This window comes from Typopeltis vanoorti, chromosome 18 (assembly GCF_054136105.1).
Source record: "Typopeltis vanoorti isolate ZY-2024b chromosome 18, IOZ_Tvanoo_1.0, whole genome shotgun sequence".
Classification (NCBI taxonomy): domain Eukaryota; kingdom Metazoa; phylum Arthropoda; class Arachnida; order Uropygi; family Thelyphonidae; genus Typopeltis; species Typopeltis vanoorti.
In genome coordinates, this window is record NC_143566.1 from 106,399,455 (window position 1) to 106,425,661 (window position 26,207).

General features: G+C 36.4%; 1 protein-coding gene across 1 annotated transcript in view; it reads right to left on the bottom strand.

Annotated features, from left to right (window-relative positions):
- Nucleotides 1-552: 552 nt before the first annotated feature.
- The window catches only part of LOC150097031 (tRNA (guanine(37)-N(1))-methyltransferase-like), a 53,830-nt gene continuing 28,175 nt past the window's right edge, over nucleotides 553-26,207 (bottom strand). Inside the window, exons 3-4 of the mRNA XM_090408423.1 lie at nucleotides 20,226-20,321; nucleotides 553-722 (exon numbers count right to left, since the gene is read on the bottom strand). Coding sequence (XP_090264549.1) covers nucleotides 621-722; nucleotides 20,226-20,321 — 198 coding nt within the window. The 3' untranslated portion in view covers nucleotides 553-620. The remainder of the gene's footprint in view (nucleotides 723-20,225; nucleotides 20,322-26,207) is intronic.

Here is a 26,207-nt window from a genome sequence, read left to right on the forward strand (position 1 = left end):
TAGTGTTCACAGGGCTCATTAATTTATCCACTGCTGTTTCATTTATACATCATTGATATAGGAAATAATTTAAGGTTGAATATTCAGTTATTTGTCAATTATCAGAGTGTGACAGTCAATGAAGATGATGGAGAGATCCTTCTGAATGACTTAAATAGACTGGAAGCGCAGGTGGACAGAGAAAAACAGTTGCCAGTTCAACATGGTCGAGTCATGGACTTTGAGATGAAGAGATTATACAAACTGTGTACTACATTCGCAGAAATGAACTGCAAGAAACTAAGCAACTGAGTAAACCAAAGGTAAGAATGAACATTGGGTGAGAAGTCTTGGTTGCTTCTCTGCATTTCTTACTAGCTATATAGTGGCTTCCTGCCAGTCAAACCAACCAACTAACCAAAGTTCAAGCTGTAACTTACATATGTAGAGTTATTGTATTTGATGATAGCAATCCTATTAATATAAACTAGTTGATTACATCAATCACTAAAAAGCAAATCATCAGAAGGAATCCTGTGTTACATATTCAAACAATGACAAATTTAAACTTGATTTCATAAAAAACATTTTATTCACAGAGATTTACAAAAACATGTTTAAGAAATGATTTCTATAAACAATTAGAGCTGCTTCAATCCTAAAATAGCTCCTTCTAAATCTGGTAAAGATTGTGTTACAGCCTGGTTTGAGAGCATTCCCTTTTCTGGTGCTGATAATTCCATCTGCAAGTATCAAATTTTTAAATTACAAAATAAACAAATAAATTACATAGCAAAATTATCATCAACAACAAAATTAGATAATTAAGAAACATTCATATTTGGATGCAAAATTATGTTTTGTAATTAAGACTGCGTTACTTTGGTTCTTCTCAATTTGTCGTAACATCAGAATTCATTTTATCTGGAAGTGCATAATCTGCCATGTCCAGTGATATTACATACACTGGGCTATGTATTCTTTGTTACTCCCTACAAAAATTTGCAGTGTGATTCAATCAAGTTGTAGTCCTAAAAGAAAACATTAAAAAAAAAAATGACAGTTCCATCCACAAAAGGCTGTAAACCTACAGTACATTAGTACTATAGGTAGGTAAGGTTTTTTAAATTATTGTTTAATGACATTTATTTTTTACATAATCTGGAAATCGTGTGGAGCTTTCTTAAGCCATTTCAGGATTCCAATAAATGGTGGGACAGTGATCTCACACTTCTTCTTTTCCTCTTCAAGGATTAGAGATTTGCCTGTTCTGGCTTCACTAGTCTTCCTGTCTCTCCCTCATTTGGTCTATATCTATCCACCTCTTTTGGTAGCCAATATCTCACTCAGTGACAAAATTCATGTCTCACCTAAAGACATCTATGCCCATGGGCAGGATTTAAATCCAAAGCCTGTTGGTTGGAGAGCGTGATACTTGGCCAACCATGGTAGTGCAGGTTCATATCTTGTTTATCATTTATTTATTTTTATTATTTTTTTTGAATATGGTTATTTCACTTGGTTACGAACTAAATTATACTAGCCAAGAAATTATAATCTTGTTTAATAATTCATCCAAATCAAAAGCAAAATTTTCAGGTAAAGAATTTTCACAACTAAGCTGCTTGTTTATAGAGACTGATGATGATGACTTCTACATTAATATCTTCCAGGGTCTGGTTTCCACTAATGTGACTTCAATAAAGATCGAAACCAGTCTGGGTAGTGACTCACTCTTAATGCATAGCACTATGAATGCCCAAAACAAAGTGTGCTCTACATTATGGGATACCAAGGCAATTAGTGTGATGCCAATAGTCACCATATACAAGTAGCCTAGTTGTGAAGACACTTTACATATAAACTTTGTTTGCTTACATTTAGATAAAGGATTAAACAAGAATATGATTTCTTGGCAAGTTAGTATTTTCAGAAGCAAATGATAATATATATATGATATAATAAGTAAACTCCTGTAATTTAACACTTTTCTTTAAGATTCTGTCGAAATCAAACTAGCATCATAATACAAGAAGAAAGACTTAAACAAAGAAGGAGAAGCAAAATCTAATCTTAAACCACTAAGTGAGCATATATATTTTTATCCATGAACTACTTTACTGGGAAGAATGAATCATTCTTATGAACTAAATGGTCATGAAATACCCATCTCTAGTTGAGCACATGAATCACTGGAAAGCAAGTAATCAGATAACAAGGATATGGCAAAGAGGTGGTTGACTTTAAGACTATAGACTTTACTTTTCCTTCCATCCTTTATCTTTATTACCCGTATTGTGCTTGTGCACATATTTATATGCATTGTTTTTGTCCATAGAGTGAATTTATATGCATTGTTTCCTTAATGATGCTAATTTGACATTGGCAAAATATTGGAAATAACAATTCCAGTTTTTTTTTAAACATTTCCAGGAGAAAAAGATATCCTTGAAGTATGCAGTAATTACTTCGAAAAATTGCTAAATGAAACAAGCAGTGATGACAGCACAGTGGTAAAAAACACTGACCAGGCATGCAGTCAGGAATACATATCCTTACTTGAAGTAGAAAAAGCCATTAAAAGCCTGGAATGTGAAAAAGCAGCAGGAGTATTCAGGATATTCGACCAGAAATGGTCAAGTATGCAGGTATAAGTCTTATAGTGGCTGCACTGCATAGCTCAGAAGGATGGACAGAGAGACGAATTCCAGATGATTGGAGTAGAGCTCTCATAGTACCCATATATAAAAAGGGAAATAAAACTGAATGTGATAATTACAGAGATATTTCCTTACTGAGTGTTCCTGGTAAGATATATGCAAGTATACTTGAGAAACGGTTGAGAATTGTGGAAGAAAAGCTTGGTGAAGAACAAGCTGGATTCAGGTCAAATAGAGGCTCTCAGGATCAGATCTTCACTCTATGACAGATATTTGAGAAATCATGGGAATATAACAAAGATCTTTATTTAAGTTTTGTAGATCTGGAAAAAGCATATGACAATGTGCCAAGAGAGAAGCTATTCGAAACGCCACGGTTATATGGTGTCAATGGGGCATTATATCAAGCAATACTTAGTTTTTAGTTGAGTTGTAAGTCAGCAGTTAGAATTGAAGGAAGTACAGGAAGGTGGTTTAATGTTAAACCACCTTCCTGTACTTCACTGTCTGACACCAACACTTGTCTGGTGTCAGACAAGGATTTACGTTATCCCCTCTGTTATTCATTATCTATATGGATCACATTATGAAGAAAAGTGGTATTAAACCTGATATCAAAATTGGTGATGTTCATCTTTGCTTTATGCGGATGATATCATACTTCTAAATAAATCTGCTACAAGGAGGGGACTATATATACAGCATTGGGCAGATGAGGGTAATGTTATCTGTGAGAGTCAACATGGATTTGTGAAAGGGTGCTCTTGTTTTAGCAATATGCTAGCCTTTTATAATAAAGTTACAAGAACATTAGATAAGGGAAAGGCATATATTGCAATTTTCTTAGACTTAGCAAAGGCATTTGACAGTGTGCCACATGATAAGCTGATATTTAAGTTGTAGCACATGGGTCTGGATGTCAGATTGGTCAACTGGATTCAGGATTGGCTGTCTGATAGGTATCAGAGAGCTGTGTATGGTGGAGCAGTTTCAAGGAGGCAGAGGGTTACAAGTGGGGTCCCACAGGGCTCAGTACTAGGACCTATATTGTTTAACCTTTATATCAATGACATTGCCAGTGGATTGCAAGGGGATATTCAGTTGTTTGCAGATGATGCGAAGCTGGGAAGGATTATTAGTAATAGTCCAGATGTGGTAGCCCTACAAGAGGATTTGAATAAGCTAGATAGATGGGCAAATGAATGGGGGTCTCAGTTTAATGCAGCAAAATGTAAGGCCTTCAGGTTTGGGAAACATCGATGGGATGCTGCATTCTCTATGGGAGGAGTTATACTGGAGGAAGTAGGGGAGACAAGAGATCTGGGGTTGATAATTGATAGAAACCTGAAATTTAGGGGACATATTGCAAAGGTGGTAAAGGTAACACAGAGGATTGCTGCAATTATGAGAAGTTAACTGACCTGCAGAGATAAGAGGGTTATCATTCCGTTGTATAAGTCTCTGATCAGACCACACTTGGACTATTGTTCTCAGATTTGGTCCCCAGGATTTGAAGGGGATAAATTAACTGTGGAAAGGATACAAAGACAGATGACAAAGATGGTTTCAGGACTGTACAATTTTGGTTATGAGGATCGGCTGAGGGAATGTGGACTGCAGAGTTTGGTGGATAGAAAAAGGAAAGGTGATATGATTGAGACTTTTAAACTGTTGAGAGGTGGTTACAGGGTTGACACTGGGGAGTTCTTTCGCTTGGTTGAACAGCAGGAAGGAGTGATAACAAGCAAGAGGCCATCCCTGGAAGTTACGAAAGGAAACTGTGAGCAAGAGGGTGAGGAGTGGTTTCTTTGCATGGAGGGTGGTTGAACCGTGGAATGCATTGCCTGATGGAGTGGTGAGAGCGAAAATGGTCAATGAGTTTAAAGAGTGGTATGATAGACTTTGTATTTCTTAAGGGGGACCTCCCCTTGATGAATCTTGACAGACTTTATGTTCTTAGGAAGGACCTCCCATGATGAGTCTTTTGACTCCATGGAGGCCTGAATAATAATAATAATAATAATAATAATAAAGTCTGCAAGATTCTCTGACTAAAGTGAATAACTGTTGTAATAGATATGGTATGAAGGTCAGCATTAAAAAGACAAAGACAATGAAAATAGGCAAAAACATTCCAAAATATCAAGTGCATTGTGAATGGAGAACCTATAGAACAAGTAAAACATTTCAGCTACTTAGGCACAATTTTTAGTGAAGATGGTAAATTAAATATGGAAATAAACAACAAAATCAACAAAGGCTGGTATCGTAGGAAGTCAACTGAATAAATTTATACGGAATAAGAGAGAAATTAGCCAAAACACTACATTAGCTGTATACAAGACAGTATTCAAGCCAATTTTAACTGAGAACTAGGTGAGAAGTAAAACATTTCACCAAAGACTAGAAACCACAGATATGAGAGTCCTGAGAAAGATTAGGGGCATGAACAGATGGCATGAATGGCAATATCATATTAAAAATGAGGATATTAGGAACTTGACATTGTCAGCATGCAAGAATGCATTGGCAGAGCTAATCTCAGGTGATGTGGTCACTCGAACAGAATGAGAAGAAAGATTAGCAAAACAAGTGTTCTCTGCCAGGTTGGCAGGAAGAAGACCAAGATATAGGTGGATTGATGCAGTAAAAAGTGCCTTGGAAGATAGAAATATAAGATCTGATAATGTTGGAGTCTTGACAGGTAACAGACTGATTTGGAGGAAAATTGTAGATAGAAAGTTAGTAATGATGTAATTTTTCATGTAGTACTATCATATCCTGTACACCCCTTGAGGGTGTATATATCAGGAATTTGATGATGTTTTTTTATTATATCAAATATGTTGTAATAAAATTCCAAAAATAATGACATGTAGTACAGTGAAAGGCCTAAGTGCTAGAATTCCTGCTCTAGAAACCAAACATAGTTTCTTCCCTAAGCCTCTTCCAATTTGAAAATGAAAATTATTTACCATCCAAAGACATTCATTAACACAAGCTAAGTAGGAGCCTGTAGGTTGAAAAGAACAAATGGTTGGACAGGGAAGGTAGGCACACTAATAGGAAACCTAAACTTTTAATTAATACTCAGAAAATTCCGTTTCTTGTGTAAACAAAACGAATGCAATAAATGTAAAACTATGAACAACCAGTGCAGGTGGACAAAGAAAAACAGTTGCCAGTTCAACGTGGTCGAGTCATGCACTTTGAGATGAAGAGATCATACAAACTGTGTACTACATTCGCAGAAATGAACTGCAGGAAACTAAGCAACTGGGTAAACCAAAGGTAAGAATGAACGTTGGGTGAGAAGTCCTGTTGCTTCTCTGCAACCACATTAACATTGTGATTTGGCCAGTTCACCTAATAAATTAGATCCCTTTGGTCCAGTGTTTGATAAATAGAATTTCATTAAAGTGTGAAAGACTAGAGTTCAGAAAGTGAAATTTAGGATTTTGTCTTTATGTATTTAAAATTAATATTAGGATCTTATACCTATTACTCTTGAAATATTTGAAAAGGAAACTGATCAGACTAGATGTATTCAAAACAGCAATCATTAATACAAAAGTTATTTTATTTTAAGCAAGAAGCTGAAAAATAAATAAATGAAATAAAATAAATAATAAATAAATAAAATAAGCATAAGGTAGAGAGGTGTGATTACCAGCTTCTACTTTTATCAAATGCAGACATATGCTACTGTAAAGTGATTAACTTTGATAATTCAGTCTTTGCAAATATTCTGAAAAGATGAAGACAGAAATGACTATACATAATAAATAACGGAAAAACTCACGTAGAAATATTATTTAATGGTATAATTTTCGCCTGTGTGTCACAGGCATCTTCAGTACAATTAGGCACAAAAATTTGTTTAATTTTTGTGCCTAATTGTACTGAAGATGCCTGTGACACACAGGCAAAAATTATACCATTAAATAATATTTCTACGTGAGTTTTTCCGTTATTTATTATGTATAGTTATGTCTACTCACGGTTTACCTCTTTTAAAACTTGAAGACAGAAATGGTCATATCAATATGACAGGAAACAATCTAGCCCAATTAAACCAAAGGGAGTTATTTAACTATTAATTAAACTTAGTTAGAGGTTATATAGAATGCCTTTTTTATGAAAGCGATTCCATAATAAGATCCATAATTGAAGGCGAGATAGCCTATCTCATACAGAGGTAGCAGGTTTTTTTTTTCCTCATGGAAACTCGGGTTTTTCATCCTGCATACAGACAAATCAGCCCTTCAGAACACTACTAGTCATGGTGGTGGTAATAGAGATTTGATATAGTGGTGGAGACAGATAGTTATAGAGTAGGTGTGTCCTCGAAGTGTAACAAAATAATAATAATACACAATCCTATGTAGTGATGATGAGCACGAAATGTTGATTCAAGCACTGATCACCTACAGAGTCAGAGACTCATCAAGGAAAGCCCATATCACCCACACTAGCAGTCATATCTATACTTGAATTTACTGACACTATCTGCACTTATGACTACCAAAGACAAGCCATTTCAATCACACACTACTCTATAAGAGAAAACATCTAGCTTTCACCCCTTTCATTACTACAATCATTTCTCAATTTCCATGGATGTTGTCATCCTCTCTCCATCCTCCAAAAAATAAAAAATCTATTTACAGGTATCCTGTATGACCATTTGTAAGTCTCTATCATATCACTCCTTCTCCTGTTTAATCTGTCCTCATAATCTACATTTCATAATTCCAATGTCATTTATGTCACTCTTCCTTACACCTTCCCCACAGCATCTTCATCATTTTGGAAACTAAGAGACCAGATCTGTGCACAGTTCTGGTCTCTTAGTTTCCAAAATTCTTAGTTTTCTCATCTGGACTATTTTATAGTCCAGATGAGATAAAAATCATAATCTCATAGTAAAATGACTTCCTTATGCTGAAGCAAACATTTTGATGTTCATTTCAGCATTGCAATCATTCTCTGAATTGTATTTGCAAATATTTGCAATATGGCCTCTGAACCGCAATTTATTATCTGCTAAAACTCCAAGATCCCTGGCCTCATTAGTTTTCACTAGCATACCCCCCCCCCAATATAATATGCCATCAGATATCTCATCACACCAAAGTGCATAACTTTATATTTACTAACACTGAACTGAGATTCATTTTCACAGTCATGCAGTTCCAGCCTATTGAAATCAATCTTTAAGTACTGCATGTCAGGTGCATTCTTGATTATCTATCTTTGTATCATCAGCAAACAGCTGTATATGTAATGTAAAAGCTGAATAACAATGGACCAATAATTGATCCCCATGATACACCATTTGTCACCTTAAAAGTGAAAGTCTCACACTTCTCATACATGACTTTTTGATACTGATCAGTCAACCATCCTCTTTTCCAAGCTAATACTTTATAATCAGGGTACTTAAGGGTGAAAGCTGTATAATTGAGAGGAGACCCCCACATAGCCTTTAAAGGAATGCAGAGAACCGACCAGGGCTTCTGACCTAATGTCCAATCCTCACCTTCTCGTGCACCCTGTTAGGTATCTACCTGGATATTGAACGAACCAGGATGGGCTCGTAATATGGATTTCGCCGACTAAATTATATTCCTACTTTCTTAAAACAAAATATAAAATGATGGTACAACATGACAGAATTTCATGCCAGCTGGGGCGTCGCCCAGTTAAACAAGGCCCTCCATTGTTTTTGCCAGGGAACCAGTGCGAACAGCAAAAATTCAGCTACTGGAACAAATTCTAAAACACACCCCAACTCAACATCACCAGAGTTCAAGATCAGTGCTATCAACATAAGAAGCCTGAATGGCAAAGAAATGGAACTACCTGAGGAAATGGATAAATACCAGATCGACTGAAACAAAAAAAGACAAAAATTGATGAGATCTTTCTGAGCAGTAAATACAAAATGTTATATTCAGGCAATGACAATCAAGGAAAAGAAGGAGTAGCTATAGTATTCAACACTAAATATAACGTAATCTTCTTGAATGGCAAGCAATATCAAATAGAGCGATGTGGGCAAATATCAGAATGGGGAACTGGACAATGAGACTTATTCGTGCCTATCTACTAAGGTAGAAGTGGAGGAATTTTTTGATGCTTTAGAGAAAGCTACTGACACAATGAAAAAGGAAAAGTTGATCCTTGTTGGGGATCTAAATAGCAGAGTAGGAAATGATTGTCAGACATACAAAAATATTTTGGGAAAATTTGGAGAAAAGAGCAAAGCTAATAATAATGGCAAATACCTGTTGGATTTCTGCTCAGGACATGGACTGGTTATTACTAACACCATGTTCCAACATAAAAATGTGCACAAATTCACATGGAGAGAAGAGGCAAGGAATAAGAAAAGTCTCATTGACTATGCTATTGTTGATAGTGATGTCTTCTCCCTGGTGAAGGACACCAGAGTGTACAGAGGATTTGAAATTGGAAGTGATCACTATTTTGTCTTGAGCAGGATAAAATTGAATTTCACATTGAAAAGAATAACATGTAAGAAAATTTTAAAGCGAATAAAAGTTGAGCAACTCTCAGATGTGAACTGTAGACTAAAATACACAAAAATTATTGAAGAAAAAATGAAAGAGTTTGAGAACATGAACCAAACCTTGGAGATTCAGTGGCAAGCCTTGAAGCAAACCCTGATTAATTCAGCCAGAGAGGTTGTTGAAGAAGCTTAGAAATGGAGGAAAGATTGTAAAGAGTGCTGTAAAAGGAATTAGAGATGATAAAAGTGACATGAAAACGGGAGAAAAACATATCCTTGAAGTATGGAATAATTACTTCGAAAAATTGCTAAATGAAACAAGCAGTGATAGCATAGTGGTAAAAAGAACAGAGGGATATAGTCAGGAATACATATCCATACTTGAAGTAGAAAAAGCCATCAAAGGCTTGAAATGTGTAAAGGCAGTAGGAGTAGATGATATTCGACCAGAAATGCTGAAGTGTGGTGGGATAAAAGTCTTACAGTGGCTGCACTGCATAGTTCAGAAAGCCTGGACTGAGGGATAAATTCCTGATGATTGGAGTAGAGCTCTCATAGTACCGATCTATAAAAAGGGAAATAAAACTGAATGTGAGAATTCCAGAGGTATTTCCCTACTGAGTATTCCTCAAGATTTGAGGAACACTTGAATTGCAAGATTTATGCAAGTATACTTGAGAAACGGTTGAGAAGAATTGTGGAAGTAAAGCTTGGTTAAGAACGAGCTGGATTCAGGCCAAATAGAGACTGTCAGTATCAGATATTCACTTTACGACAAATAGTTGAGAAAGCATGGGAATATAACAAAGATCTATATTTAAGTTTTGTCGATCTGGAAAAGGCATATGACAAGGTGTCAAGAGAGAAGCTATTCAATATGCTACAGTTATATGGTGTCAGTTAGTTGTAAGTCAGCAGTTATTATTAAAACACTTAAGGAATTGAACAACATAGTTAAGGAAATAAATTAAATTATACTTTGATAAATATTTTCCGATATTTCGGCAATGTCACATTGCCATCTTCTAAAGGAACTTACAAAAAAAGCACGTGCACGTAGGCACTACAAACACAGTAACTGGGAATGAAGAGATGAAGCTATTGTTCTCCTAAAAGTCCTGATGGTGCCCTCTAGCGGGCTAAGTAGGTGTTCTTGGCCGTTGGGCTGAAGGTCTGCTGATGTAAGCCTCCCAAATTTGGGGCAGTCGCATACAACCAAATTTGTTGAGGTTTGGAGAATTTCTTAGGGCTGAGGCTGATTCCATAAATAGTCTTTCGTATTTGTATTTGCTACGGTGTATTACTGTAGCTTTCTTCCACCGTATACTGTGGCGTGTATCCAGAGCATGGTCCACCAGACCAGAATGGCTGTACTTGTGAAACCGGATGTAGTCTTTGTGTTCAGAAATTCTGATATTCGCTGTCCTGCCTGTTTGGCCAAAGTAAGACAGATTACAACTGCAAGGGACCTGGTATACACCAGGTAGGTCTAGGGGAAGTGGTTGGTCTTTAGTGGAGCGGATAAGGGATGCCAATTTTCTGTAAGGTTTGTAACAGGAGGCCAGGTCATGCTTTTTTAAGATTTTGGTAATCTTTTCCGAGGTGCCTCGGATGTAGGGAATGGTGATGGATTTAGAGTAATCCTTGTTGTGGAGGGGGGGAGGGGATCTGTGGTTTGTAGGTTCTATTATTTTTTGGACTTTTTTTGGGGGGTAGCCATTGGCTGAGAAAGTCTTGAGGATGTGATTTAGTTCAGTGTTTAGGGCCAAGTCGTTTGAACAGATTAGTTTAGCCCTGTTGTATAGTGTTTTCACTACTCCATATTGTTGTGGGGGGGGGGGATTGTTGGTGAATGTATCTGCCTGTATGGGTGGGTATCTGTCTTACTTTGGCCAAACAGGCAGGACAGCGAATATCAGAATTTCTGAACACAAGGACTACATCCGGTTTCACAAGTACAGCCATTCTGGTCTTGCGGATCATGCTCTGGATACACGCCACAGAATACGGTGGAAGAAAGCTACAGTAATACACCGTAGCAAATACAAATACGAAAGACTATTTATGGAATCAGCCTCAGCCCTAAGAAATTCTCCAAACCTCAACAAATTTGGTTGTATGCGACTGCCCCAAATTTGGGAGGCTTACATCAGCAGACCTTCAGCCCAACGGCCAAGAACACCTACTTAGCCCGCTAGAGGGCACCATCAGGACTTTTAGGAGAACAATAGCTTCATCTCTTCATTCCCAGTTACTGTGTTTGTAGTGCCTACGTGCACGTGCTTTATTTGTAAGTTCCTTTAGAAGATGGAACGATATTTCGATATTTCCGATATTTCGGCAATGTCAATTGCCGAAATATCGGAAAATATTTATTAAAGTATAATTTAATTTATATCCTTAACTACGTTGTTCAATTCCTTAAGTGTTTTAATAATGCATAACCAACGTATAAGCCTGTCTACGAGAAGTCAGCAGTTAGAATTGAAGGAAGTACAGGAAGATGGTTTAATGTTAAATCTGGTGTGAGACAAGGATGTCTCACACCATTATCTATATGGATCACATTATGAAGGAAAGTGGTATTAAACATGATATCAAAATTGGAGATGTTAATGTCAGCTCTTTGCTTTATGCAGACGATGTTATACTTCCAAATAAATCTGCTACAAGTCTGCAAGATTCCCTGACTAAATTGAATAACTGTTGTAATAGATATGGTATGAAGGTCAGCAATAAAAAGAAAAAGACAATGAAAATAGGCAGAATCATTGAAAATGTCAACTGCTTTGTGAATGGAGAACCTGTGGAACAAGTCAAACATTTCAGCTACTTAGGCACGATTTTTCGTGAAGATGGTAAATTAAATATGGAAATACACAATAGAATCAACAAAGCTGGTATGGTGGGAAGTCAATTGAATAAATTCATATGAAATAAGAGAGAAATTAGTCGGAAAGCTAAATTAGCTGTATACAAGACAGTGTTCAAACCAGTTTTAACTTATGGATCTGAGAGCTGGGTCAGAAGTAAAACACTTGACCAAAGACTAGAGACCACAGATATGAGAGTCCTGAGAAAGATTATAGGCATGAACAGATGGCATCAATGGCAATATCATATTTAAAATGTGGGTATTAGGAAAGAACTTGACATCGTCAGCATCCAGAAATGCGTTAGCAGAGCTAATCTCAGGTGCTATGGTCACTTAAATAGAATGGACGAGGAAAGATTAGCAAAACAAGTGTTCTCTGCCAGGTTGGCAGGAAAACGACCCATAGGAAGACCATGATATAGGTGGATTGATACTGTACAAAGTGCCTTAGACGATAGAAATATAAGATCTGATAATGTTGGAGTGTTGACAATTAATAGACTGATTCGGAGGAAAATTGTAGATAGGAGGTTAGTAATGATGTAAATTTTTATGTAGTACTATCATATCCTGTACACCACTTGAGGGTACATGGCAGGAATATGATGATGATGATGACAAATTGAACAACAATCGCCCCAAAACTGACTCTCTATGGCACACCACTGGTGACTTTCGAGATACTGCACACCCATATACAACTTTCTGATACCTATCTGACAGCCAGTCACTGATCCAACACTGATTAGTAGAAACATTAATAAAGAAGAGAGTGGAATGGATGATATAAGTCTGATAACCTATACATATTGGATATACATAAAAATCAACAACGAATTGTTTGAAATTTAGAAATATAAAAATGGTGTTAGGGTTATATGCTCTTTCCTGTTCTGTTAAATCTTTACCATGGAAAAAATTTCGAAAATATAAATAATCAAAAAAAAAAAAAGTTTGTCAATATATGAATGAAATCCTTCATGAAGTAATTTAATGATGACCAATAAAGGAATATTAGTAAACAAGGATTCAATATCTAAGCTGATCATATCATTGGAAATATCCAGATGAAGATCACAAATTTTATTTTTAAAATCCAAAGTATGTTTTTGTATAGATAGATCTTCTAGTAGCAGTAGCAAGTAAACTAGACAAATATACAGGTAGTCCTCGAGTTATGATGGCAAAAATTATTATTATTAAAATTCTCTAATTTAACTTTGCCGCCAGCAATTATTATTATTAAAAATTCTTGAATTTAACTTTGCCGCCAGCATATACATACATATATAACATTGCTTTTGTATACATTGCAGCGTCGCCGTTAGTCAACAAGCAAAGCCTATCACCAATAAGCAATAGTCGCTGCTATGATTCATCCAATTCTAACCTATCACAGCCTTTTGCAGGATAGTTGCTAATCAGCAGTCAAAGTGTTCATTTTTCTCTCGTTGCAAATTTTGTATCTCGTCGTAACCCTATCATGTCCAGTAAGAGAAGTAAAACTACTGATGAAAATTCCAACATAAAAAAGAAGGTGAGGAAAGCTTTAAGTTTAGATGTTAAAATGAAGGTCATTAAAGCATATGACAAAGGAAAGAAAGTCGGTGAAATAGCACGAGAAGAAAAGCTATCGCATTCAACTGTTTTACCAATTATAAAAGATAAATCAAGAATAATGGAGGCAGCTAAAGGGGCAGTTAATATGAAATGTACAATTTTAAAGAAAAAAAGAGAAGGGTCAATTCATGAAATGGAGAAGCTTTTAATGATATGGATAGATGATCGAATCAACAAGAACATTCCTCTCAGTTTGTTTATGATTCAAACAAAATCACACAGCCTATTTGACAATTTAAGGAAACAACAAGAAGATAAATACAGCGAGCATACATTTAACGCTAGCAAAGGTTGGTTTTATCGATTCAAAAGCCGATTTAACATACAAATAAAGAATTAGGAATATAAGGAATCAGATAAGTACCAGATCAAGATAATAGGGGTGACTGAAACAAAAAAGACAAAAACTGGTGAGATTTGACAATTTAAGGAGAGCCTATTTGACAATTTAAGGAAACAACAAGAAGATAAATACAGCGAGCATACATTTAATGCTAGCAAAAGTTGGTTTCATCGATTCAAAAGCCGATTTAACATACAAATAAGGAATTAGAAATATAAGGAATTAGATAAGTACCAGATCGAGATAATAGGGATGACTGAAACAAAAAAGACAAAAACTGGTGAGATCGTTCTGAGCAATAAATACAAAATGTTATATTCAGGCAATGACAATCAAGGAAAAGAAGGAATAGACATAGTATTCAACACAAAATACGAGGCTCATCTTCTTGAATGGCATGCAGTGTCAAGTAGTGATTTGGGCAAATATGAGAATGGGGAACTGGACAACGAGCCTATGGTCCCACAGAAGGTTCTACTAAGGTAGAAGTGGAGGAATTTTTAGATGCTTTAGAGAAAGCTACTGACACAATGAAAAAGGAAAAGTTGGTCTTTATTGGGGATCTAAATAGCAGAGTAGGAAGTGATTGTCAGATATACAAAAATGTTTTGGGAAAATTTGGAGAAAAGAGCAAAGCTAATAATAATGGCAAATATCTGTTGGATTTCTGCTCAGGACATGGACTGGTTATTAGTAACACCATGTTCCAACATAAAAATGTGCACAAATTCACATGGAGAGAAGAGGCAAGGAATAAGAAAAGTCTCATTGACCATGTTATTGTTGATAGAGATGTTTTCTCCCTGGTGCAAGACACCAGAGTGTACAGAGGATTTGAATTTGGAAGTGATCACTATTTAGTCTCGAGCAGGATAAAATTGAATTTCATATTGAAAAGAATGACATGTAAGAAAGTTTTAAAGCGAATAAAAGTTGAGCAGCTCTCAGATGTGAACTGTAGACTAAAATACACAAAGATTATTGAAGGAAAAATGAAAGAGTTTGAGAACAGGAACCAAACCTTGGAGATTCAGTGGCAAGCCTTGAAGCAAACCCTGATTAATTCAGCCAGAGAGAAATGTGGTGAAGTTGTCTGAAAGGATAGAAAAATTAGAATTCCATGGTGCACACAGGAAGTTAAAGAGGCAGTGAAGAAAAAGAAGAAAGCATATCAAAAGTTCCTGGCAAATAAGTCAGCTTGTGCTCTTAGAGAATACAGAGACAAATGTAAGAAAGCTAAACAGTGTGTAAAACTAGTTAAAGAAAAGTCATGAGAGGACTTTGGCAAGAACATAGAAAATAAACATGAAGAAGGTGGCAAGAGATTCTGGAGGTTGTTGAAGAAGCTTAGGAATGGAGGAAAGAGTGCTGTAAAAGGATTTAGAGATGATAAAGACATCTTGAAGTATGGAGTAATTACTTTGAAAATTTGCTTAATGAAACAAGCAGTGATGACAGCACAGTGATAAAAAACACTGACCAGGCATGCAGTCAGGAATACATATCCATACTTGAAGTAGAAAAAGTCATCAAAGGCTTGAAATGTAGAAAGGCAACAGGAGTAGGTGATATTTGACCAGAAATGCTGAAGTATGGTGGTATAAAAATCTTACAGTGGCTGCACCGCATAGTTCAGAATGCCTGGACAGAGGGACGAATTCCAGACGATTGGAGTAGAGCTCTCATAGTACCCATATATAAAAAAGGGAAATAAAACTGAATGTGAGAATTACAGAAGTATATCCCTACTGAGTGTTCCTGGTAAGATATATGCATGTATACTTGAGAAACGGTTGAGAAGAAGGAAGTACATGAAGATGGTTTAATGTTAAATCTGGTGTGAGACAAGGATGTACATTATCCCCTCTGTTATTCATTATCTGTATGGATCACATTATGAAGGAAAGTGGTATTAAACATGATATCAAAATTGGAGATGTTTATGTCAGCTCTTTGCTTTATGTAGACGATGTTATACTTCTAAATAAATCCGCTACAAGTCTGCAAGATTCTCTGACTAAATTGAATAACTGTTGTAATAGATATGGTATGAAGGTCAGCAATAAAAAGACAAAGACAATGAAAACAGGCAGAATCATTGAAAATGTCAACTGTGTTGTGAATGGAGAACCTGTGAAACAAGTAAAACATTTCAGCTACTTAGGCATGATTTTTAGTGAAGATGGTAAATTAAATATGGAAATAGACAACAGAATCAACAAAGCTGGTATGGTAGGAAGTCAATTGAATAAATTCATATGGAATAAGAGAGAAATTAGTCGGAACACTAAATTAGTTGTATACAAGACAGTGTTCAAACCAGTTTTAACTTATGGATCTGAGAGCTGGGTCAGAAGTAAAACACTTCACCAAAGACTAGAGACTGCAGATATGAGAGTCCTGAGAAAGATTAGAGGTGTGAACAGATGGCATCAATGGCAATATCATATTAAAAATGAGAATATTAGGAAAGAACTTGACATTGTCAGCATCCAGGAATGCGTTAGCAGAGCTAATCTCTGGTAGTATGGTCACTTAAACAGAATGGGTGAGGAAAGATTAGCAAAACAAGTGTTCTCTGCCAAGTTGGTAGGAAAACAACCCAGAGGAAGACCAAGATATAGGTGGCTTGATACGGTACAAAACTCCTTAGACGATAGAAATATAAGATCTGGTAATGTTGGAGTCTTGACAAGTAACAGGCTGATTTGGAGGAAAATTGTAGATAGGAAGTTAGTAATGATGTAAATTTTTCATGTAGTACTATTATATCCTGTACATCCCTTGAGGGTACATGGCAGGAATTTGAAGATGATGATGAGCATACAAATAACGGGAGAAGCTGCTAGTTCCGATTTTGAAAGTGCCAAAATTTTCAAGAATAATCTGAAAGAGATGATAAAAGATGAAGGCTATATGCTAGAGCAGATTATTAATGTAGATGAAACCCAACTGTTCTGGAAAAGAATGCCAGAACGAACTTACATTCACAGAGAAGCTACATTGCCGCCTGGTTTTTTAAGGCATTTAAAGATAGGATTATTCTTCTTCTTCGAGGAAATGTTGCTGGTTTTAAAATAAAACCATTTGTTGTTTACCCTTCACAAAATCCCAGAGTTTTGAAAAACATTGACAAGAATGAATTGCCGGTTTACTACAGAAGTTATACTAAGGCTTGGATGACAATTGTTTTATTCCAGAAGTACGTGCCTACTGTTTTGAAAAAAAAACATTCCTTTTAAAATTCTATTGCTGCTTGACAATGCTCCAGGATATCCTCTTCACATCGGCGATTTGAATGAAAATATAAATGTGATGTAGCTACCGCCCAATACAACGGCTGTGATTCAACCTATGGATCAAGGTTCGATTGCTACATTCAAGACATATTGCCTGAAAATTACATTTTATCAAGCAATAACAGCAATGGACAATGATGATATAACATTGAGATTTTTGGAAAAATTTACGATATTAACCAATGTATCCAGAACATTGGAACTTCATGGAAGGAAGTATCGGAACAATGTATGCGAGGAATTTGGAAGAAGTTACTACCGCAGGAGACACTCAAAGAGTACAATGAGAATAGTATGTTAAAACAAATTGGTGAACAAATCATTGAAATTGCAAGAAAACTGGATTTAGAAATCAATATTACTGATATAGAAGAATTAGCAGATTACGAAGAAGGTGAACTGACTGGTCAAGACTTGATTTTTCAAAACAGAAGAGTCGTAGGAGAAGATAGGAATAACAAGGAAGATGAAGAAGAGAAATCGTTAAAAAAAATTACTGTAAAAGGATTAGTTGAAGTATTTTCTAAACTAAATCAAGGACTTCAGCTACTTGAAAATATGGATCAAGACACTGGTCGCTTTGCCAAATTCGAGAAGCAGTCAGATGTTATCACGAAATATATGAAGGAAAAAACCCAACAGACAACATTAACCAATTTTCTGATTAAAAAAGATACTCCTGATCGCGAGAAATAACCATATCTTCCAAATAAGTGACAGTTACTCGCCTGTTTAATTAAAGACACTGCTAATAAATTTTTTTGTTTATGTTTACTAATATTTAAAGGAATTTCAAAATAAAGTGCACCATTTTTGATATGCGTTTATGTATTTTTTTCTTAAATTTTTCTTTCTTAATTTTGTATTTATGTATTTGTATGTGCTAATAAATAATTTATAAATGTTTATGTAAGTTTATACATTTTTCACCGTTTCAAGTTAAATAGAAAACTAATTCATGAAAATATTATAACAGAAATCAAGAATTAACAAAAGTCCTCGACTTACGTCAGAATCGACTTACGACTGAGAGAGGTTGGAAAGTAACCCCCGTCGTAAGTCGAGGACCGCCTGTATTGTAAGTGGGACATCCTATGTAATCAACAACCAGTCTTAATGGAGTACCTGGTTTTATGAACTTTTGGAAGACCACATAATCGAGGTGGATAACCAAAGAAAGTTTTTAGCTTTAATATTGTAATGTTTAGCTTAGATATTATATCCTTGTTTATAATATTCCTTTATCAGACACTGTTGAATTACTCCATGATGAATTTCCTTCAGATATTGTCACTAACTGATTTTGTGAAATCTGTTTTAAAATATTTAAGACAAATTTCACAGTTTGGAGAATTAGTTATTAGCCTATGCAGTTTTTGATATTCCAGTTGGATGAAGTCCAGGTGTATTTATGGGTGGGTCTTTGATGAAACATGGTGTTTGCTACTATGAGAATATTTTCCCTACAAAAATCAATGCAGAAGATATAAGAACGACTGATGCTTTTGAGATGTAAGCATACAATAGAACATACAGTCTGAAAGAAGAGAAATGAAAAGTTTTGGGCATGATGTATGCTAAATTGGAAGTAATAAGAATATGCAGAAAAGAGAAATATTTTATTCTGAGACATGTCTTCAAAAAGATTTATTGGAGGAGAGAATTCAATTATACTTCATGAAATTATATTCTTGTTATGGGTGAAATATATCCCTTTCTCCTCATACACTTCGTATCCACCATATACTTGCATGTCAAGGTTCATTAGGCAGTTAATCCTTTATCCAAGTGTAAACAAACTTGAAGTAATTTCTTGTTTCTGATACTTGGATGAACTATCTTCCCCAAAGTAAACAACTAGGCTACTTGTTTACTTTGGGGATTTGATTGAGACATATAAACTGGTCAGGGGTTATTATCAGGTAGACATGGAAGAGATTTTTCATAGAATTGGAGAGGGAAGTAGAACAAGAGGCCATTGCTAGAAACTGTATAAGGAGGATGTGAGCAAAGGAGTACGAAACAGGTTCTTTGCATGGAGGGTGGTAGGTGAGTGGAATGCATTGCCTGAGTGTATTGTAGATGTGGACACATTGAATTAGTTTAAGACGTGGTTGGATGAGCATTATATGCAATAGTGAGTACCTCCCACGATGAGTCTCTGACTCCATGGAGGTCGGGTGTTGATAATAATAATAATTTCTTATGGTGAACACTATCAAATGCTTTATTATATAATCTATCTAATCTAAAAAAAGCATTAACATCGTTCTGTTTTTTGTACTTTATTTTTCATAAATCTACTTTAAATGCCCTTTATTTCATTTGCTGTTTGTGATTTTCTTCTTTTCAGTGTAATTTGTAACAGTAATTTTGTTATGTGGGTTGTACATGATAGGCTTTGGTGTTGCTGAATATTCATAGCATTCTTCATAGTACAAACAACATCAGAATAAAAAACAATAAATAAGTAATTAATTGAACTTGCTATTTGCAGATTTTCTAACCATCATTTTTCTAATCTTGGATGATTAGGAAACCAGCAAAATAGTAACTTCAATAAATTATTATTATTATTTTTTTTTTTTTTAATTCTGGTTTTTCATACTGTGAAGCACCATTATGAATGTTACATGGCTCATTATGTTTGCTGATCTGCAATATTTGTATTCACCCATTCCAGCATTTTTTATGATGTTCAGGAAGGTGGAATTCCAAATTCATAAAGTGTCTATATCACATTACATAGAATCATGATTGTATGTAATGATTCTAAACCAAACTATGAAACTTGAACCACTCAGCCTGTATAACTGAACTGGGTAGTTCAGTTATACAGGAAATAGAAATCTATCATGTGTTTCTGTCACATCTTGTGTAACTTTGAATAACAATGTGAAACTACAATACTTACCTGTTCTGTTTGATTCTTTGAAATCACCATCTCATGCTGAATATTATGAATGTCTTTGTTTAACTTTTCAACCATTTCTTCCATATTCTTTTTAATCTGTAACACAACACAGAAATAATTTATTTAATATTATAAATCTAAGGATACAAAACAAAACTAAGACTAATAAAGCTGCATGCATATGGCGCTATAACTGTATTATGTATGAGTCATCCTCATTGGAGTACTAAACACAATAATTCTTACTACTGTGTGTAGTAATAACAGATGTTATTCTCACATCTTATTACTACAAATCTGCAGTGTCACTGTAATGTTCTTGCATTGCTTTTGCATAGAGCTGATTACATGTATGCATGTGTGTTGAATTTGTGAAACTTGGCAAAATAGATGTGAAAACTGACATTTGTAAATATTGAATGTTTTGTTAGGCAAGAGTGTTGAGTTTCAGCATTTTGGAGTAGCAATATGCTAAAGAAGATTTGTAATTCCTTCAGTAGTTCATATCATGTACAGATGACATGGTGTGTTTCAAGAAAGGATTGGAGCAGACAAGTATCTCATAATTACAGAATACTTCTTCAAGTGTCATCCCCTAAAAGGAGGTAGGTAACCATGTCACGGAACTTTTATCTTTCTTTTGCTGCTCTGGAACATTTATGGTAATTCAAGCCAGTCCAGTCAATGTTTTCAAATCACATTCTCCTGGGTCTACCTCTCCCTCTTTTCCTGTCCACTTTCAATTCTAATATTAATATCAATAGTTAGATGCCCCAAAATATTTAAGTTTTCGTTCTTTAATGATTTTCATTCAAGTTCTTTTCATTTTTGCTTTCTTTAAAACATCTTCATTTTTCAGTTTTTCTGGCCACATTTTCAAAGCTTCTAATGTTTTCTCTGCTTCCTTATTCAGAGTCCAAGTTTGAGTGTTGTACAGACTGCTTGATCAGATATAGCACTTTATGAATCTTTTTCTTGTATTTCTGGATGTTAGAACAGTTTTCATATCAATAAAGGCTTTTCTTGCTATCTCTATTCTTTTTATTTCTTTAAGGGAACTTCCTCCATCTGTAAACATTGATTTAACAGAAGATCTGAAGGTGAGCTGAATGTTAAAACTGTTGATTCACCCTGTTCCATCACCATAGTCTGAGGCCTCTTGAATCACATCCATATAAGTCTTGCTACCATTTATGTAGTTTCTTGTACTGTTATTGTTTAAATTCCCAATAATGTCCATGGGACAAAAATGAAATACTGGAATGAGAATTAAATTAATTTTCATTCACAGTCAAGTGTCTTTTCCACTGAGCTACCAACACAATGGCTTTGATAACCAGTTCATGCTGTGCAATAACTGCAGAAGAGGAAAAAAAGCTTGGAAATTTTGTGGTTACAAAGCTATGTATGGTTGTACAATGCTTGGAAAGAAATCAACGGACATTCCCCAGGCAAAGTGCATTGTGCCATGTAATGAGTCACATGTTTGTAACCAGTATATGATGGAAGAATATGATGCTCCCAAGTCAATGCAACTGTGTCCAGGTGAAATGGCTGCAAGAAGGGAACTGATCGAGTTTGAAAGAGGAGCTGTGATAAAATGTCATGTCACAGGTCTCTCGGTTGTGCAAATTGTTGACAAATTGGGCCGTTCCAGTTTGGTAATTGGTGATACTAAACTGAGATGAAAGTGCAATGAGTCAACTGAAAGTGCTACTCACAGTGGATAACCCATCACGCTCACCAAAACTTAAAACAGCTGTTAAAACTGCCATAAGTCGACCAACACGTTGGATGCAGAATTCCAGGCAATTGACTGGAACACGAATCTACACAAAAACATTCACAACTGAGAATCACAACATCGGTTTCCATTGTAAAACAGCAATATGCAAACCCCACGTTACGTACCCAAAACAATATGCAGAGTCATCTTCAGTGGCGCAAAGAACATGTACATAGGATGTGGAAACTAGAAAGTCATGTTATGGTGTGACGAATCATGCATCCTCTACTGAGCAGATGAATGGATGTGTGTGTTGCAGATGCTCAGTGAACATCTCTTACCAGACTGTGTAATAACAACTATGAAATTTTGATATGGTGGTGTGATGGTATGGTCCCATTTTTCCTGGTTTGGCCTGAGATCTCTGTTTGTGGTGCCACGAACATTGAACTCCAACAGATATCTGAACATTCTGGACAATGTAATGCAATGCAACTGACTATTGTCTCTTTCAGCAAAACAATGCACTGTGTCATAAAGGTGCTGCTGTAACTGTGTGGTTTGTGCACATGAACATCACCACACTTGACTGGCCTCCACAGAGCCCTGATTTCAACTCTACTGACATCTGTGGGATGATCTGGAGTGTTGGGGTGAGATGAAGGAATGTACGTCTCACAACAGTCCAGGACCTCAATGCATGCCTACTGGAAGAATGGTCTAAAATTCCCATTGATCACTATTTTTGCAATTATCAAGCATAATATTTTTTCCACAAGAATAATATGCTTGTTGGAAGTACGTCCCCCCATAGGATTGCTGCAGTCATCGCAGTGAAAGCAGTCCTACTTCTTGAGGTGGATGCCCTGTTTGTTTGTTCCTCACACCACAGTGTCCATTGATTTCTTTCCAGGCAGTGAAGAACTACATGCAAATACAGTGACAATATGGCACATCTATATTTCTGTATGAACTAGTTAAACTTACACTAAAAGATATGATTAATATTTGGAAGTATATTTTGAGAGTGCAGCAGTTAAAACGGTGGTGCTGCAGGCTGGTCACCAGTTAGTGCTGAGTCAGAAGGCTTTTAATGACATAGTGCATAATCCTGTGGCACATACTCTGCAAGGTTGTGCCTGGAGAGGAAGTCCGAGTAGTGGTATGTAGGGAGCACTGTCAAGGCTACATTGTAGCACAGAGGCTGATTTCTCTCTGTATGGAAGTCATGCCCAAGAGTCTATCCTCTCTCAATGCACATCCCCACTATATCCTTCCATCTAATCGAACTTATGATTGATCAAATCTATGAAGACTCTCACAAACATTAACTCTGCAACAAAAGCGAATCTCTCTCTCTCTCTCTCTCATAAACTAATCCCATCAAAAAAGTTATATCACAATCAGCCATAAATACAAAACATATCAGATTTTTTTTACTAAAAACTCAATTTCACATCCCCTTATTTCTGACATAAACCCAGAATGCATCTGCATCTACTACTACTGCATTCTGTGCCCAATCTACACACTTCATGATTCTTTTCACCACAAGGGTGGAACCTGTACCTTTGTGAAATCTGACAAAATCCTGTCAGAGAATGGCTAATTTAGAATCCACAGCTTTTGACCTTCTCTGGCTCAAAGTTTCCTTGTCCCATTTTGTAACTTATTTGCTGCATTTACTGTCTTCAAACACTAATAACCACTCCTCTTCACATTCCTTTCCATGAAACTTGATCACCTGCAATCCAGCAATTCAAATAGTGAGGTCATCTTTTTGGGCAATCTCAACATTCACAATTCTAACTGGCTCCCCCTACTCCAACACCACTGACGAAGCAGGATGAGAAGCAGAAGTCTTTGCTATAGTAATGACTTAACACAAACTGTACAGCTACCCACTCGAATTCCTGATAACCTTCTTAACTCTCCAAATACTGGAATCTTTTTTTGACCAGTTCTCCTTCCAGATACACAGCAGATGTCACTTCTCCTCTCAGCAACTCAGACCACAGTCTTGTATATCTCTTCTCTCACAGAATACCCCTGCTCCAACCACTCCTGACCTTGCATCTTCCTGGCACTACAAAGGAGCTAATTGGGATGCCTCCAAAATTTCTACTCCTTTCCTTGGTCTGACTATTGCTTCTACTCACCTGACCTTAACACTTGTTGTGAATGAGTCACAGACATTATTCTCACTGGTATGAAGTCTTTATCCCCATTCAACCAATAATCCACATCCACTTTCCAAGCCGTGGTTCTACGAAAAAAAAATGTGTCAAAGCAGTCAAAGAAAAAACTGAGCTTACTGCATGTGGCTCACATCAAGAACTCCAGCTTCATACTCTGCCTATACCAAAGCACACAATATATGCAAATCAGTCATTAGCAGATCCAAATCCAATTTCATAAAGGCCACCACAGAAAACATGCCTCCTGTCCAAATGGAAGCCGTTCTTTCATTAAGGCTGTTCAAAGCAACTTATGCTCCCCTGCATTTCCACTTCTGTCTCATCCTGATGGCACTATTGTCAAAGATAAAGCTGACCTCCTGGCATCACTCTTTTCTTCAAACTCCTGAATAGGGAAATAATCACCTCCTGCCATACCGGAATTCAAGCAGCATAATGCCACCTATAGTTTTTTTGACAAAAAGTCATCAGAAAACTACTAAACAACTTGGATACTAAAAAGTCTTCTAGTCCTGATGGCATAACCCCTATTGTTCTCAAACATTGTGCTACAGAGCTAGCACCCATTCTGCATCATCTCTATAATTTATTATCCATATTTGGTACTTATCCCAATGCATGGAAGAAATCTCATATCCATCCTATTCCAAATAAAGAGTGATAGAATCCACCATCAAACTACCAAACAATTGCCATTACCTCTGTTCTCTCTGAAATAATGGAGAAAGCCATCAATAGCCAATTCTTCTTCTACTACTTAGAGGCCCACGGATTAATCAGCCACCACCAGTACAGATTCCTCCTTTTATGATCCACAGCTGACCTTGTAGGCCCTTCAGAACACACGCAATTTACAGACAAAAAATACTAGTTGTGGTGGCCGGTAGATGGCATTGATGGAGATGATTCATAGTAGAGGTTCGGTGTAGTGGTTGAGACAGCTGTAGGTGTCCTCCCGCGATGAGTCTTCGGACTCCTTGGAGGTGTCAGGAATAATAATAATTACATCACCTACCACTCAACATGTACGTACCATGGAATGGTATGGCGAAACTTGTGCTGTCACCCTTGACATTTCCAAAGATTTGGACTGTGTGAGGCCTACTAAACAAATTGCCATCCTTTGGTCTTCCTGCCACCTCTGTAATTGGGTAGCCAGCTTTCTCTCTGGTCATTCTCTGCAAGTCAAGGTAGATGGCTCCCTCTTTTCAAGCTTCACCACCAATGCTGGAGTGCCTAAAGGCTCTGTCCTATCACCTATACTCTTTTTCCTGTATACATAAATGCGATTAGTGGTTATTCACAATAACCACTAATCGCATCCACTATACTTAGATGATAGTACTCTCCACTCATCCTATTCATTTGACAAACCATGCAGTGCTCTGCTCACGTTTGTGATGGTGCACCTGAAAAACCTTGACTCCATCCAGAGATGTGCAATTAGGCCCATAGATGATCCCTAGCTTACAGACTCACTTCAACCCCTATATGACAGGTGCAGTGTTTCAGCACTGTGTCTATTCTACAGGTACTTCCATAGTAATTTCTCCATTGAATCTGCAGCCATCAATCCTCCATTTTCTGTTGCAGCTGTTAATACAAGAACTGAAGCTTGAGAGCACTGCTTTACTGTACAACTGCAAACACAATAAACCTGCTTTTATTCATCCTCTTTTATTCCATCCACATCTGTAGTCTGGAATAGCCTTCCTCAAGAAACATTCCCAAACCACAACCTGCATCTCTTCAAAAAACTTAGTCCTCTTCTGTACCCTCCCCCAACACACAGCAGTGGTATGCCTATAGGTCCCTCGATGCCCCATATATGGGATCAATATATAAAAATAATAATAAAATAAAATAAAACATGCATAAGCATGATGAAAAGATGTGCTGGCCACTAAGAGCATTAGGTAGACTATTAACATATGCAGAAGCTTTCACTTACTGGAACAACATTCAAACACTGAATACACACACACACACACACACACACACACACACACACACACACACACACACACACACACTGGAACATATATTCGAATTTTCCTG